The sequence below is a fragment of the Polyodon spathula genome, chromosome 1, assembly GCF_017654505.1.
Source record: "Polyodon spathula isolate WHYD16114869_AA chromosome 1, ASM1765450v1, whole genome shotgun sequence".
Lineage (NCBI taxonomy): Eukaryota > Metazoa > Chordata > Actinopteri > Acipenseriformes > Polyodontidae > Polyodon > Polyodon spathula.
In genome coordinates, this window is record NC_054534.1 from 83,277,052 (window position 1) to 83,295,047 (window position 17,996).

General features: G+C 36.1%; 2 protein-coding genes across 2 annotated transcripts; one reads left to right on the forward strand and one right to left on the reverse strand.

The window, feature by feature from the left end:
• Positions 1-2,828: 2,828 nt before the first annotated feature.
• smim19 (small integral membrane protein 19) lies at positions 2,829-8,508 on the reverse strand. The gene is made up of 3 exons (XM_041264399.1): positions 8,293-8,508; positions 5,679-5,803; positions 2,829-4,119 (listed from the first exon to the last, which is right to left on the reverse strand). Exons 1-3 carry the CDS (start codon positions 8,421-8,423, stop codon positions 4,064-4,066), a joined length of 312 nt encoding a protein of 103 aa, XP_041120333.1. The 5' UTR covers positions 8,424-8,508; the 3' UTR covers positions 2,829-4,063.
• Positions 8,509-10,571: 2,063 nt separating this feature from the next.
• si:ch211-175m2.5 (uncharacterized protein LOC568697 homolog) lies at positions 10,572-17,618 on the forward strand. The gene is made up of 5 exons (XM_041264410.1): positions 10,572-10,715; positions 12,099-12,269; positions 12,826-12,925; positions 14,138-14,268; positions 15,642-17,618. The coding sequence occupies exons 1-5, from the start codon at positions 10,647-10,649 to the stop codon at positions 15,918-15,920; spliced, it is 750 nt and encodes a 249-aa protein (XP_041120344.1). The 5' UTR covers positions 10,572-10,646; the 3' UTR covers positions 15,921-17,618.
• Positions 17,619-17,996: the final 378 nt, after the last annotated feature.

The following is a 17,996-nucleotide window of genomic DNA, read 5'->3' on the forward strand; positions in this document are numbered from 1 at the left end:
TCTAAAAAAATAATGAGCTCATCTTGCAAATGTACACAACTGGCCTAGCTGAGGGAGAATGGCAAATCCCTTTGTAACATAGCCAAAGCATTTTGATTGCCAAAATCTACAGTGAACTGTGTGGTCCAGAATGTACTGGGAAGCAGATTAACGCATATTTGTATGGCCTGTGAAAGTTTGTAAATACGTTGTTGGTTGTATTTAGTGTCTTTAAAGAGTAAGTAGCTGTGTCCAAGCACTACAATAATTTTTCGTTCAAGGCCCAATTATACAAACATATCCTTCTGTTAGCTTTTATCCCCATCTACTGGAAAGATTAGTTTTGTATTAAAGCACATCGCTAATATGACAACTGTACATTAAAGAAATACCCCAGAGATGCCTTAAATGTTACATATATTTTGGGAAATAAATACAGCATTACAGACCACTTGTATGCCTGAACCACATACTGTGTTTATAGTGACTGCTTACGTCAATAAAAATAAGTGTGCCACATGTTTGCGGTGGGAGGTATTTACTTAAAATCTTCACCAACAGCTGTATCGTAACAAGGTAACCAGACACACACTTTTGTCACTTCAAAGCCAAGGGAACAGCTGTCACATCTCCAAAAGAATGTTCTTTATCTCCTCAAATTAAATCAGGCATGTGGTTGCAAATCAGACATAGCTGTCAAGATCAGGAAGACCATTAAAACATTGCCTTAGGAGACAAACCCCTCCCCCCAGATAATTATAATGTAAAATCTGTACCATCTACACATCATTAACATTGTTACAGCTGTGAAGTAAACCTTGGTACAGGCCTAGGTCACAAAATGCAACAACAAATGAAAAAAAGTAATCTGTTATTGCTGTTAAAGTATACATGCATAATAGGTCAGTATCTAATAACATTTTAAACGGTTATCATGATATGTAGAATACACAGCATGTTGTTTTAGGTCTTAAAAATAATGCAAAAGAATACACTTTTAACCAAAACATACATTTCCAAATGAATTATGTCTATTGATATAGCTGTTGGACAAAATGTGACATGTATTGCAATATGTATTACGCACTGTAACGGGGGAAATTGCTATGTATGTGGGTCGTCACTGAATAATAATGTCCTACATATGCCTTGTTTCCATTGCAGGCCGGGGCTGGTGCTGACCGGCCCAGGCCAACAGAAACGAGTTTATATGTTTTTTCCTATGTGGCCAAATACGGAAGTTCTTGTCCTGCATAATTAGGTCACTGGGGGATTGTGGGAATGTATTAAAGATGCCCACAGTAATAGAAGTTCAGGGAAAACTAACTGCCCGAGCCATGGATGCAGCAATTGAAAAAAGTTTTGTTACACAATTTTACGAACCAAAAAGAAGACAGATTTAAAGTGAATCTGATAGCTCCCATGTTAAAAACATTCCACTTTAAAAACACTACATAACTCTAGTAGGGCTGTGTTCGAAGGTTCAAAGGTTAGTTTGCTAGCCAGGAATTCGAAGGTAGTTTTAAACCTTTGAAGGTTCATTCACGCTGTGCTATTGATATATCATGTAGCTGACAGCATACCACTATGTGTTAATGAATACATTTTAGAAATATTAATGATACAAAAAATTACATTCTTCACACACCATTTAATTGAAAAAATACACATAATAAACAACCAACATGTACAGCTTGTGTCACATTCATCATCATTCAACTCCGATTCACTCAAAATTACTTTTCCACAGGACTCAACAGAAGCATATAGTGGAACTGATGGATGTGCTACCACACACTTTACTTTAGATCAATTCAGTTGCACAGGCAGTTGTGTCCATAACATTATCTGCATGACCTCCTGTACTTACAGCCTCACGCTGTGGATGTGCACTTCAGTTTGCATTGCTGATGGTTGGGCTTTCTTGTTGCGCATATTGTGTAAAACATGTAATTTTACTGCTGCTGCGTTTAATGTATATTTATGTATGATGAACATTTTAAATTACGCTTTCTGTTTAGCAGTTTTGACAAAGTGTTTACTGTCAGCAATAAGCCTCAATCTGTGTGAGCAAAGTATGAACATGTAAATGAACTAAAGCTAGTAATATTATTTTACAGAGAGGCAGAGAAGATAAACCATTACATTTTGTGGTGTACTGGATGAAAAACCAGGGGACGAGAGGGTTGGTTACGCCCATCTCCTCATGAGTTAAATAAACATAGAACTATTAACATTCATAGTGTCTTGTTTACATAAGTACAATACATGGAAACTAAAGTATGCTTCGACCAAAATTAACAACTGAATTCTGAGATGTACTTTCTAGCAGTGGATTGTTAATGACCATGGGGACTCATTCGCACACCATGAACTTCCACGATGTATCCTCTACGTACACACAAAATAAGTACTCAATACAATAATGTTTTTTTTTTTCAAACTTGAAGTGCCAACAGAAGCAGAGATGCCAATTATGAAAGTAGAAAATAGTAGCATAATAGTGGAAATATATATATTTTTGTTACGGCCAGTGGCTGCTGTCCTTAGAAATTAAAAGGTTCTTCAGCTCTGGAAAGCCAATGACTTTATTTTTTGCTGTTCAGTCTATGATTTTAGTAACTGTAAACACAGAGTTTTTAGAAATAAATAAAAACACTTCCAACAGTAATCTATGCTTTTTTTTTAAAAAAAACTTGGAATTCTATTTATTCTGGATTTAAATATTAATAAGAGAATATGAAGAGTGTTTTAGGATCTCCCAAGTGCTGTCAAACCTGGACTGAAATATTCAACCTCAAAATTTTATAAAAATAACTGTCAAAGTAACAGACACCTCAAGAAAGATTTAACAATATTTTGTTTATTTACATTTTTACGACTCTGCAACTATCAAAACACAAAATGCTCAGTAGTATCCAATTAATTATTTAATCAGAGAAAATCGATAACCTTGACATATCAAGCTAGAATAGTATAGAATAACAATGACATGTTTAATTGTAAAAATTATTCTCCAGATTAATGCAAAAATATAAGTGGTATGTGCATATGAATGGATGAATGGATATTCTGTATCTACAGAATCCGATAGTCTCAGTAACGTAAGCTAATGTGACAGGCAGCAAGTTCACTTAGATCACTAAGACTTAACTTTGAAGGTAAGTTATCTATGCTGGGTTTAAAAACATTACCTAATACACTTGTGTATGAAAACAAGTACTGATCATTACCAAATCAACAGTTTTACTTTCATTTAAAAAAGGAACAAATTGCCTTGATAAATCTCACCAAAAGCATGGATAATTTGTGAAAGAAACACGCTAGTTCTGTTACAAAACTAAAGCACAACTTAGGTGGACTAACCACTTTTTCTCCTTTGGCAAAAAAATGCAGATTGCACATTGGAGTTAAAATCTATAATAAAATAGTGGCATTGCTGTACATGTTTTTCTTAGAAATTGTCAGGTTGGAATACGGAGACGCAAATTTTTCCCTTTTGTCCAAATCACAAAAGATATCCATGCACTGCCACAAAACCAAAGGTTTGATTGCTAGTTTTCCCAGGAGTAGGTTTGCACAGGATGGAGCCATACAGGTACCCATTACTGTCTCTTGTATCTGAAGGCCGTGTTGCTCACATCAGTCTACCCACAGGTATCTTTTCTTGATGTTTTGATTGCCATTCACAGAAACACAATTCAAACAGATTCATCCAAAACACATTAAAACTAACATTATTTTACAGCCTTGCCCTTAAACAGCGACCCAGTCAATGTAACCTAAAAACATGTTTTTAATTTCTTCATACACATTATAATAGCGTTACTATCCTTAGCAGTGGCCGTTAGATCTAGATAACTAGCCTTGTCTTTCACCAAGTACCTTTACCTTCAACTCCAGGCACCTGTCACCACGGTCAGCTATCAGGTAACATTTTGAAAACAGAATTTACGATTATTTTGTACCAAATTACAACAGAATCTTCTTCAGTCCACCATAATATTAAATAAATAAAACACTATACTGCATAGGAATAAAGTTTAATGCTGCAGAACACTGAACAATAAACTGCTTCCGCTGTTTACTCCATGGAGAGCTGAACACTGTCTGACTGCTGTTGCTGATCATGTTTCCTTGCTAGAAGAGAAAATAAAAGCAAAGTGTTAATTTAATAATCCTATTACAATTAATATGCAGGAAGATATACAATCATAATTCACATAAAAAGAAAGAACAAATTCAAAACACCAGTGATATGCAGTACACACTATTGTGTAAATTGTCTGCACACCAAATCACAAAATTTGTTAAACTAATGGTATATATAAGTTGTGTTCCCATTAGAACTTATTAGTTGCAACTACTGTACATTCCTAAATCAGTTAAGAGTGTTGCTTGTGAACAACATTTATAGCATACAATTCTGGTAAAGTAAATCCTAAAAATAATTTAAAAAGCTAATTTTGTTACAGTAGATCTCCATGTACTTCGAACAACTAGTCAAAAGCAGTTATCGTTAAACTGAAATTGACAAAGCCGAAAGGCAAGGAACAGATCTTATGCAGTTGAAATTTTTTTTTTTAACATTATCTTTATATAAAGCCTTCTCTGCAACATATTTCTTGTTGTTATGAAAGAAAAGCTTTTGAAGTTCTTAACAGTATGAAGAACTGCCATTATGAATGTTGGAAAGCATGACAAAATATTATTCTTTCCATACATAATCTTGACTTTTACTTGCTATGCCTAGTTTTTTTTTTTTTTTTTTTTGTTAAAATTGGAGGTCCCTGCCTTCACAGCAAATGTAAAAGAAAACTTTAAGAAACTAGGGAGTCGATTTGATCAACCCCCAGGGACACCCCCTCAATTGCATTAAACAAATAATTTTAGGGGCAATCCCTGGACAACCAGGGAGGTGGTTCTTGCAATCCCAGATGACTCCCCAGTATTGTAAAATGCTCTCGTAAATCCAGGTTGTAGGGGTGGATGGCCTTATGCCAGCAGGGTATTACTTGATGAAATTGACCCGTAAGTCAAGTATATGTTTTGAAAAGTGAAATACACTAAATACTAGCTGAAATATATGATGAACCTTTACCTCGCCAGGATATGTCACGGCTGTTAAGCGCTTTCTTCTGACTAGAGAATACACCTGGACTGCATCTACACATGTTTATCGGTAATTCCAGGATAATCAAGGAAAAATTGTTGATGCATTTTTTTTATTTTTTTGAAGAAAAACAAACTACTATTTTTTTTTTACTTTTTATACATTTAATAGTTGCCAATTGATGTTACCCTGTTTTTCTCCAAATTTGAAATATCCAATTGTAATTTAGGTTCGGCTCACCGCTACCACCCCCACGCTGACTAGGGAGCAGCGAAGACGAGTATACGCTGTCCTCCGAAACGTGTGCTGTCAGCTGACTGCTTCTTTTCAATCTGCAGGCCCACCTTGCAGCCAACCCAGAGCTACACCGTCGAAGGGCAATGCAGCTCTGGGCAGCTTACAGGCAAGCCCGCTGGCGCCCGGCCAGTCTACAGGGGTTGCTGGTGCGCGGTGAGCTGAGGACATAATGGCCAACCTAAGCCCCACCCCAACCAATTGTGAGCCTTTACCGGATGCGCCACTCAGGAGCACCCCCCCCCCAATATGCTTTAAAACCAACCTGAAATAAGTATAGCATTAGTCTTACCAATGGAGTACATTTCTAACTGTTGCCGTAATCTAACTTTCTGAATGCTGTCATAAAAGTTAGGTTCTGGTGTCGATTCAACCGTCGGAGGCACTGTGAAAATCCTCATGATCTTCCTTTTGTTTCTGAAAGCACAGAAATGTGACATTTTAAAGAAAAGGCAAGAGATTTATCAAAGAAAATAAATACAACCAATATGCTAATAAAATTAAAAGGCTATATAATATTTTCCCTACTTAGAATTCTGGATGGTTTGCATAGACAAAACACCCACATCAATTTGGGTGTACTGCCTCCGTGAACAATCAAAAGACTCTAAATTAAACTTAAAGTCTGAATAAAATAGATTTCTATGCTTAATCTGGTATTGCCTACATGGTATCAACTACAGAACAATAACTATTAGCCTCAGCTTGGTTCTTCAGATGAAATTAGAACTAGCAGGATATGGGCCACCAGTGCTAAACATTTAGAACGATTTGGCAAATGTATTAGCAGTACATGAATGTAAATAATTGTACTATGCAAAGTTTGAACAAAATTCACGAGAACTTATTCCAAGATATAGCCTGAGTTAGCCTAACCATTAAACTCATCGTTATTAACACAGTACAATGCCCTGTGACAGAAGAGATGAAAAATGAAATGCATTCTTAATTTGACTAGAATATTTACAGTATTTTTTCGAATTGTCATTAATACTAACAAGTTATGCAATCAGAATTAAGTCTCTTAACCCTACTGTTAATCCATCACTGTCAATCCTGCTCTTACCTGGAATGGTAAGAACTGTACAGTAGTTCAACACAACTTAGATTCTAATCTCAAGTTAAATAATGTCTAACTCAAGTTTCACTACAACTGGGTTGTCATACCAGTTTGCTAATTATGGTAAGGATGTAGTGATATAACGGTACATAAGAACCAGTACATTCACAATAACACAGTCAAGAACATCACTGAAAAATGTGCACCCTCACACTCCGCACTTCATGGTGAACATGAAAACTCCCTTGTTTTTGTCCTTAGCCCCTTTCACACTGGGACTCCTAACCGGGTCCGGACCTGGGTCCTGGCTAACTGGGTCACAATCCCACGTAGTGCGAAACCACGTACCTGGGTCCTACTTGGGTTAACCCTTGTCACAGCGACCCACCTCAGGACATGGGTTGACATGCTTTGACCCAAGTCTAGCGAGACAAAATGCTTGATGGACGTTCGTGAGCCGACGTGAACGTTTCACGTCCGTAAGCATCATTTCTGTTTAGCCATATTTTGGAATATGCCGGGGAGATGCTTTGTCCTCCTATGCTGTAGCTCCTGGGCGGCTGCATGGTGAACCCACAGTGTGTAAAGAAGCGGACGGCTGAGGGCACACGCTTCGGAGGACAGCGTGTGTTCGTTTTCACCGCTCCCGAGTCAGCGCAGGGGCGGCAGCGGTGAGCCGAGCATAAATAATAATTGGCCATTTTCAAATTGGAAGAAAATAAAAATAATTGGCAACAACTAAATTAAAAAAAAAAAAAAAACTTCATACAGTTTTACGGATGTTTTAAAACGCACCAATGACTTTTACTATAGTCTCACCTGTTTGTTTGGAACCACCTAGCAACAATCACCGCGGATGTGATGTCACACTAAAACAGCGCATAGGTTGTTAAATACGCAGACTCACCAAACCGTTGTTAAATTCACCAGGAGTTGCGCAACAAACAGTTGTTAAATTCACCGGTGCTTCCCGCAGAAGCAGCGGATTCACCGGGGTTGAGAGTCGGGGAACTGCAGCAAAACCAAAATGCCCGCTCCCACTGTGGAAGTCTGTGTTGTACGGAGATACTATTATCGATGTAATTGTAGATTCGGAGACGTCAAATCTTTTGAAAAATGGTATGGAGTTGTATATTTTTTAATAAATATATAATATCGCTAATAAACATATTGATAAACTATCACATTTGCCAGCTCATTGAGAGTAACCGACTGAGCCGGTGACGTACAATAATTCGATGAGAGAGAACAGTTTTTTTTTGTAAGTTTTTTTTTTTTTTTTTTTTTTTATCGTATGTTATTTGTACTTTTATACTGCAAACAAATAGGTTATACAGTTGCGAAAAATGGGCAAATTGTACTTGAAAGTGTATCCATTAATATATTCATATTTATAAATATTTTCAATTGCAGGCTAGCTGCTTTCTACATGTTACTGTAACAAGCTAACTCCTAATTAGTCGGTAAACTATAACTAAGTTATAATGATACAGCTGTGTTATACTATATTTTATTATATTATTTATTAAGGTCAAGGATGAGACATTTGGTAGAATTTTGTGTTTTTGAGTGTATGAGTTAAGTGTACCGTAAAAATGCGTTTGGCTTTAAGACGATAAACACTCGATTTTACAAATAATTGTAATCTTTCACAGGAACTTTGTAATTATGAGAGCTGTATCTGAGAATAAAGCAGGGCAGACTACGAAATACAACACTCGTCTATCTGTAGAAAACAACGGCTGTGGAGATTAAAGCCCAGCATATTTAATTGAAACATTATATATTATTACTTCCCAGTGCACATTTTAAATGACAGACTATACTGCCTGTCTGTACTACTCACTTTCTGGCATACATGAGGAGTCCAAAGCTGACGAGAATAACCAAGAGGTAGACATTTGTAGCTTCATTCCAAGCTTCATGAACAGAGTAATCAATGGTTCCTTCATCGGCCATCACTCCATAACCGGCCATATTGATAATTTTAAAATCTATTACAATTACTGAGCATCTTGCTATGTAAACAATGGGTAAGTTCACGCTTTACCAAAGAGCGAGAAAGGCTTAAAGAAGAACCTTGCTTCGAACTGTCCAGCACATGTACAATATCAAGAGGGCCCTCTAGCGACGAGGAGGAATATATATTATCTATCTATATCTATCTATCTATCTATCTATATATATATATATATATATATATATATATATATATATATATATATATATATATATATATGTTTTATTACATATTGCACTAAAAGGACTCTGTAACCATATCTGTACTACAAAATATAAAATATTATTATGCATATTATTATTGAAAAGCTACAATTTGCAAAACACAGCATTGTCTGCCTGTGATTGTTACAGTCTGCTTTCAGAGCAGCACTATTTGCCTCTTCCTGTTCATAGGTTTGGTGCCACTCTCAAATTGGTTCAGTTAACTCCCCTATTTTCAAATGCAGGAGCGAGGGGGAGAATGATTGGACATTTCAAATTAGGGAGAAAATCGGGATAAAATAATTTGACACACACACACACTTTTTTTTTTTTTTTTTTTTTTTTTTTTTAATAGCTTTAGTGATTATCTCGTCTGCAAAACCACAAGATCCAAAAAAAAAAAAAACCCCAAAAACCCCGCACATTTCCTTACTACTTTTTTTTTTAAAAAGTGTTGATCATCACTGCATATACATCTGTCTTAAATTGGTAACGGTGGAATTCAAAGCTGTGATGGAAATGTCTAAAAATTATATACTGTTACCTGTTTCTGAGACGTTCCATATAGGGGTAAATAAATTTGACGCAACTACATGTTCCAAGTCCATCCACCAGATGGCATTCACAACATGAAGGCTTGACATTTACAGTATAATCAGAACATGGATCAGAGATTTCGTTTCCCTGATCAATATGAGGTTCCTAATAGGACATTGAATGTTATCGTTCAAACTGTGTTTAATCTCTTCCATAAAATAGCGTAACCACAAGAGCAATAGCAAGTAGTCTTCAGACGAGTTTGCAATTTGCAATTGACCCGTATTGCAACGAACTTGCAGAGTTAGTACGGAGGTGCGTACTAAATTGCGTACCAGCTAGTACGGTACTATCCCGGGATCATTAATGAATATTTTTTTAATTATTTTAAAAAAAGAAAGAAAAAAGAAAATGCATGCATTGCACATGCAGAGATGTAACCCAGCACTTCCAGCACGGCGGCTACAGCGCCGATCCGCTGCACAACTACCCCTTTACGAGTGTGTCAAGATTATTATGTTGCGTCACATACCACCAGGTCTGACTCCTTCCCGATGCATACTACAGCCTATGAATATGTAGCATAAAAGCATACTTTGACACACATATACATATAGCCGGTTATATATAACTTAAAAACATATTACTCATATATTAAATATTGCAATTCTGTTCCATGTGGGTAATACATAATTACTGTACGGTTTTAAATATATTCATGATATTTGCAATAAATCCTTTCAACCGTAATTGTAATATTTTGCCGTTCTTTTTTCTTCATGGTAGCGGTTTGATCAGTGTGGGTATCGTTTTCAGTATTGTTATAATGTCAAGAAACTTAGTATAGTACTATAAATTGTTAGTCTATAGAAGGGTTAGAGTAGTAGACTACTTAGTATCGTCTACAGAGCAGCCGCAGTTATTTTTGGGTTCGTTACAATTTAGACCTTTAAATGTGCAGCTGGGGATCACTGCAGCCGCCAAGCTCGTTACAGCTGGTGTTTAACCTGCGCACTAGCTAAGGAGCTGCGTACTAACCACGGATCATCCCCAATTGACCCGCATAGACTAAAATTGTTTACATGATTATACAACAGCGTTGTAAGTAGTGAAAGAAGCATTGATTTATATATATATATATATATATATATATATATATATATAATATATATATATATATATAAATCCGTTTATTTGTCCGATTATACAGTCCTTGGTACTTTTCAAAGCGAGTCAAAAACTGCAACACAGTACATATGTGTCAAATGCTGTGATAGGTGGTACTTTGAAGCCCCCTTGTTATTGGTTTACATTGAGAATGATGGACAGATGTAGGGGGGTGTGTCTCGAACAACTGATCTGTGAATGGTCAAAAGGGACGTGAACCCCCGCCCGTGAACTGGGATACAAACGCTCCTGGATTATATCTAAACAGAAGAGATGGCCAGTTCTGGAAGCGCCATGAAAGGAATGCTAAATTTGTTCAACCTTCGCCGTCTCTTACACCCTGTAAGCAAACCGATTTATCTTGCCATTTTCTGTTTCAAAGACACGGCGCATCCCCGTCTGTTACAACAAAGTCGTTTATAGGAAAAATGCAGGGCAAGTGAGTTATCGGTATACTTCCGGTTGTTGCCAAATTAGATAAGTTGACTGTTTTTGTATTGTTTTTACAATAAAGTATAGGCTAAATAAGACATTTAAGACATACACTTAGTTTTGCTCGATCGATTACTGTAAATTAATCCAGTCTGACATTTAACTAATTTAGAATCCCGGCTAAACAGTTGTTTGAAAGTATTATTATTATTATTATTATTATTATTATTATTATTATTATGCGTTTTTTAATAACATGGACTCCATAACAAGTCACACTGCAAAATTGATAAGGAAGGGGTGTACTATTATGTTCCTTAGCTGTTTCTTTTCCCGGTTTATCATGTGCAAGGAATAACTACTTCAGGGTCTGGGTGAAGTTTTAATTGACTTACATTTAGAATAGTGAACTAGGACCGTGAGTGGAAGGGCCATCTTTGGCCACCCCTGTATTTAAATAGGATGACCACCTTTTAAAAAAATGCAAAAACGGCTGTGGGAATACATATTTAATACTACATTTAATATCATTTAAAAATTAAATATCAGTTTGTCAACTTTGAGTGCTTCTTAATAACATCTTCACCTCCGTATCCGATTCTAAACTATTTTCTACATAATGTGTAAAATCATTTGCACCTCCCTTGGGGTACTCCTCACTTTACCGACGCATCACTGTTGGCGTCACCTCAACTTTGAGTCGGCCATCTTGTAAAAGCAAAGGAAACACTGAAATTAAAATATTCTACGAATTGAATTTATTTTGCTGTTGCCAAAGCATATCAATGTCAGACTGTTAGGGAACATCTGACGTGAGTGTGAAGAGTCACACGATAGTGAGATAATATAGTTTTATATGTTAGATTAGCTAGCCAATGTATCAGTCATTCTGGGGCTGTGTAAGCCTAGGGGCAGGGCTTTTCTCCCAACAGATATGCTATGGTTAGGCTGTGGTGCTAAACTCTTAAGATTGCACTTTGTCTAGGAATCTGGGACTTGATTTTTTTACATTTAGTGACTGTCTCATCCAATTTGTAGTATTAGACCAAATACAGAAAATGAATGCATTTACTCAAGTCTAACTTGCATTTTGAGTTAAAAAAAAAAAAAAAAAAAACGCTGTTATGTTTTTCAAAATAAATGGGAACTTTCATTGTTTTTTTCATTTTTAATAATTAGGAAGCACGGGAAAGTGTGAAAATTGTTTGTTGGAACACAAAAGTATCTTAGATATTACCAAATGTATTAAACTACTGTAAATAAAATGTTAAACATTTTTATTTTCCATTTTAGCCATTACCTGGGTTCTTGTCTCAATGCCACTGGACAAGAGCCATCTTCCCACCGATAGTCCAAAAGAATTACTGCACCAAACCTACAAGTCCTATCGGGCGCTACCCTATTCCTTATAAGAAGGATCTTCCATATGACATAGTGGAGCTCATGGAAGAAATGGAAACAAAGGTAACCATGTATGAAATTATGTGATTGTATGTGATGCACTTTTTTAAGCATTTTGCAGGCACAGGAATTAAAAGGTTTCCGCAGAACTTTCTTTTTTCAGTATGAGTAGATGAGACAAGAACCTTGACTACGCAGCTACCAATGTTTAGCCTTTCACTGTTACTCGGTAATTCAGGTGTACATGTGACCGGCTTTGTGGTTGCCCAGTGCTTGTCATAACCACTGCATTAACTGATTCAATTGTAGTATTTGTAACAGTGCCTCACATAACACTGCTGTGTTTTAAAATAGTCACATTTTTTAGTTTAATAGCATGTGAATAAGCTACCTCCTTAAGGAATGGTATGGATGTTATTGCAAGTATTAGATTGTGGGACTGCCTCTGTACATCAGTCTCTGTCAACCTTACATCTCAAATTTTGTTCAAATTTAATAGCATTTGAATAACCTACCTGTGGAAAGAATGGCAGCGCACTCAGAGACATTAAGTGATGGTGAATCATTTCCTGTTTTTAACCTCATGGTGCCACTATTTAACTTTGATTTTCATTTACAGAGTGGATTTTTGCCAAATGTGTTTAAAGTACTGTCACATCGACCTGCTGAGTTTAGAGCTTTCTTTGCCTATTACAATGCTCTTATGAATAAAGAAACCGGTAAGAAACTTGGTATTTACATTAGTAAGATGGTTGTATTGTTGAGATATATGGGAATGGCTGTCTGTTCATATGTTTGTCCACTTGTATTTGTAATAGAATAGTATCCAATTCAGGTGATATATGGAGGTGCACATTCATCTCTAGACTTGCTGTGCATGTGTACTTGTAGCTTTAAGAACACAATAAGTTATTTCCGCATACTGTATACTTCACCATGACTAACACAGGGCTTTCCAACCCTGACTAAACCTTTAATTGAACTAATAACTTGCTTAATAATAACTTCATTTGTTTACCTAATGCTGTCAGTCTTCACTACCATATATCCACTTTTGCATTAAACTATTTATCATTTTATTATTCCATATTGTTCTTTCTAATTAGATGGGAATATTATATTCCAATACATCACAAATTATTCTCAGCTGTGGCAGGGGGTATATGTTACTTCCATACTTCAGCATCCACAAAATATACACCACTATGACTGTAGTCAGTTTCAGTGCGTAAAATGACACATCTGACAGACTTTGACTGAGGGTTGATAGCACTCAGTTGGTTGTCTGGGACAACACAGAATGCTCACGTTTCAGGGCTCTGAGCTGTGCCCAGTTTGGTTGCATGTGCAACACCAAAAGTTGTTTTAGGAACACATGTGTGACCAATGCTTTCTCAATGTCAAACACTGATCAGAAATCAAAATGTTGTCGTTTGCATCTCGAGTTAAGCAATGTTTTGTGAAAGTTATTATGTTTGAAATAAGATTGATATTTTAAAAAAGTATATATTTGTCAGTGTGCGCCTAGATATTTGACCTTCGGAGCACATGTGCTAACTACTAAGTAAGCTTAGATTCTGTGTTTACAAGGAATAGTTAAAGTGATGCCAATCTGGAGACCATGATTTGCTGCACATTTCCTCCCTTCCCTGTCCCAAAAGCAGTATTCATAAAGATATGATCAGCAATCCCTCCAGGTTTGCCACATCAAATCAGTGTTATTCTGGTTGCCTTTGCTGCTCTGTACATCGTATTGATGATATAAAATGTGTTTTAATCTTTTGTCCCACCCCTAAAACTGAGTAATGTGTGATCTGAGCTGTTCTAGCTTTAAATATTGATTGCTACCAAATATGTAGATTGGAGTTAAAAAAAATTGGGAATTTCATCACAAAAACCAATAAGTTTACATTTGCTATTTTTTCTTCTAGGCCGACTCAGCAAAGCCGACAGAGAACTTATAGTGGTGGCTACAAGTATCAATAACCGCTGTCTATACTGTGTGATTTCTCACAGTGCTCTGCACCGAATCTACTCTAAAAACCCAACTTTAGCCGACCAGGTAAGCTGTTTTTTTGTTTGTTTTTAATTTGAAGTTACAATATTTACGATCATACTTGTTAGTTTTTTTTTTTTTTTAATTTTGCTTTTGATTTGTTTTCGGGATGTAACAATTCATCATCGATTCATTGAAATAAAGCATTTGACATTGTATTATAGAGGAGATATTTGTATGTATTGTGATACTTGACCAACTGAATTACTCAGCTAATCTGTCAAATGGTTTACTAAATGCGAAATACATTTAATTTCTTTATTGTTGGTATGAATGTATAATCTCCTGATCTAATTAAAAATTTCTGTTTTACAAAATACTCTACCATTGAGTTTTTATTCCTCATCATACAAAGCAGACCACCAGGAGTAGAACATGAATTTGGAATCCCCTGCCTGTCCATGTACATGTGTCACACTGTTTTTGCATCAGCATAGCACGTTTTTAGGCCTGGTGATCTGTTTTTAAATGATACTGATAGGTCTAATGTTGCATTTACAGCTGTAGTGGGGTTGTTTGTTAATAAAATACTGGTTCATGTTGAAATATCTCAAAGCTTTTAAAGATTTTGCATTGGTTGCTATTTTTCAGTCAGAAAGGTGTCAGAGCCCATGCTTCTGTTAGTATTTATGAAACGCAAAATGGTGGGCAAACAGTTGCAGTGTTGCAAACAGAGATCATATGTAAAGTGAAGTACTTGCCATACAAACTAAGGCTGGGATGATGCGCCCCCCCCCCCCCCTTTTTTTTATTTTTACCATGGGTGCATCGTTTTCCAACACAGCTGATACATCAATGTCCTTTAAAAAGAACGTCACCAAAACTAACAGAAGTAATACATTTTGAGCTACTGATAATACACCAAATAGCTACTAAATTATTAAACTGTTACTTCAATTAAATTACATCAGATTATGCATAACGCCTTAAAAAAAAAAAAAAAAAAAAAAAACCTTATGACCTTATTTTCAGCTTGATTTATGCCAAGTGTTGGTAAAAGTACAAAAATAATCCATTGAATAATTAAGCAAGTAACGGGTGATTCAATTTTGGCAACAGAACTTCTTTACAAAAAAGGTAATGCGTTTTGGTATCCATTCCTTCTCTTTAGTTCAAGAAACAGGATAGCATCCACATTCTTTTCTTTTAAAGAGGAATGGAGCTTGTTTACAATCTGCCCAGCCGTGTTAAACCCGCTCACTGGGGACTAACTTTGCCGGGATGCCTAATGTGCTTCTGGCCAAGCAGGCTGCTTTTGGAAAAGCGATCTTTGTTGTTCCACCATGCATTTTGTATGTAGTGGTATAAAGTGAACCCAAATACAATTACCTTGCGTGTTTTGATTCCAAATTGTGATCTTTGTTCTTTCTGTGTGACAGGTGTCTGTGAACTACGAAGTGGCTGAGCTCCAGGCCCGTGAGAGGGTGATGCTGGATTTCGCTTTGGCGATAAGCCGATGCGACAACATCACAGAGGAGCACTTTAAGAAGCTGGAGGCCCATGGTTTTGACCGTGAAGACGCGTGGGACATTGCAGCAATTGCTGCCTTTTTTTCATTGTCCAACCGCATTGCTCACTTCACAGACATGCGCCCCAATGAAGAGTTTTATAGCATGGGCAGACTGCCTAGGGAGAAAGATGGAGAGCCCAGGAAATGAATTTAATTATCAAAATGGTATGTTTGGTCCTTCATTTATTTACAGTGCACTGCCAAAACAAGCTTCTTTTTAGTGGACTTTCTGCATAGGAGTTTTGGTACAGAAATGTTTCTCAGAGCTGAATCTAAGGAAATAGGAGGCTTTCAGCCCTGCTGGGATATTTGCTGTCAGTTTTGAATATTGTCAAAAAGGCTTCTAATTCAACCAAAGGCGTATGTTTTTCATGTAGTTAAAAGGAAGTAATGTTCTTGTGACTGAGAACCAATTCTTCAAGACTTTGATTAGGGTACTAGTATTATCAGTTGTTTATTTGCCGTGAAAGGTATATTTATGAAATCTATAGAACTGAAAAGCATTCGGGGGGGGCGGGGTGGAAGGTGGGGTGGGATGGGATGAAGAGTTCTAACTTTCTTGATAACCAACAGACTATCATTTGGATATATAATGAGCTGGGAAGTAACCAAACAGGTTCACCATGCTTGTTGTTCTTCAGGTTGAGTGGTAAAGTGAAACATTGCTACTGTAGATGGGGGTTCTCCCAGTGCTTGTCAGAACAGCAGACCTATTTTCTACTGGCCCATACTGGGAGGTGTGTCTATACAGTTAAGTGGATAACCCTGCTTCTCTGCTGTGGCACGGTTTTGAAGCTTGTGCAAAGGTTTCCTCTTTTTTGTTTTTTTTTTGTTTTGGAAAAGCAAAATTGTAAAACTTTGCACTAATCACCTCTTTGAAAGTCTGATCTATAAATATGCAGTAGAAAGTTTGTCTATACAAGTACATGTTTGTGTGCTGCATTGTGTCCGCTTTGATACTTTATCTGTTTGCCTTGAATTATGAAGAAACTTTTGATTCTAAAAGAACATTGTTAGTCATTATAACAAACTATACTCCTCTCTCTCTATAATATGTCATTCAAAATAGAACGCCTACCAAAAAGTGAAACTTCCACAGATGTACTGTAAATTAAAAACAAAATGTAAAAATATAATGTACTGAGAAAAGCCCAGCTAAATTTTGTGGAGTTATTTTATAATCTTATTGTTCTCAAAATCCATGTACATGAGGTCTTGCTTATCTCCCCTTGGAAAAACACTTGGAAATAAGAGGCCTAATTTACATTTTAACCTTAATCCCCATAACAACATGCCTTTTGATATTGGTACTAATTTAAACAATTTGTCAAATGAATAGCCTCTGAGATTGGGTCCCCAACAACATTTTAGGGAACTAGGGTGTTTGTATTCCATTGTCCAAAATAAAAAATAAATAAATAAAAAAAAACACCACTGCTCTGCAGTTTGGATTTGTGTATTTGATGTAATAGGGTTATGACATGGAGTAATGTTTCTTGTTTTGTGGAATTTTATTTCTTTGCTTGTGTTCTGTATGGCTTATAATTGCATAAAGTTGTTAAACATTTAAAATGCCATGCATTATGGGTCTTCTATTAAGCAATTTATTTACTGTAAATGGTGGTTATAATAAATCTGGTTTAGCTTTCACAATTATGAATGTTGTGCATGGACTACTATTTGAATATTAGTCGAACAAAGACGCATGAAATGTCTGCAGAGGCAGAAATTAACATTTTTTTTTCTGGAAGTATCGGATTTTAGTATAACCATTATGCCAGACTGAAATCATTGCATTAATTGACATCTGAAATAAATCAATAAAAAACAAAAAAATTGTATCGCACAACTGTCTTTCATTTGTTTTATTTTATTAACTAAAGTTCAAAAATGAGAAGCACGCAAATTTCGAGTTCAGCGAAGTTAAATACATGTAAAGGCTGATTTTTTTTTTTTTTTAGATTAGGGTTATGGTAAATATACTACAAGTTTGACTGATTTTAAAGGGAATTATTTAATATAATGTACAGTACACAAACATTTATTTGATGTAGAGTTCTGATTCTTGTATGTCGTGTCTTAATTTCTACAGTGAAAGTATTCAACAATAAAGAATTAAGACCCATTATTTAAAGTGCATTGTTAAAAACTGGAACCAAGATAACCACTTAGACAGCTGTTCATATAACAGAAGTAGGATTTTTGTTTTTATTTACATTCCTAT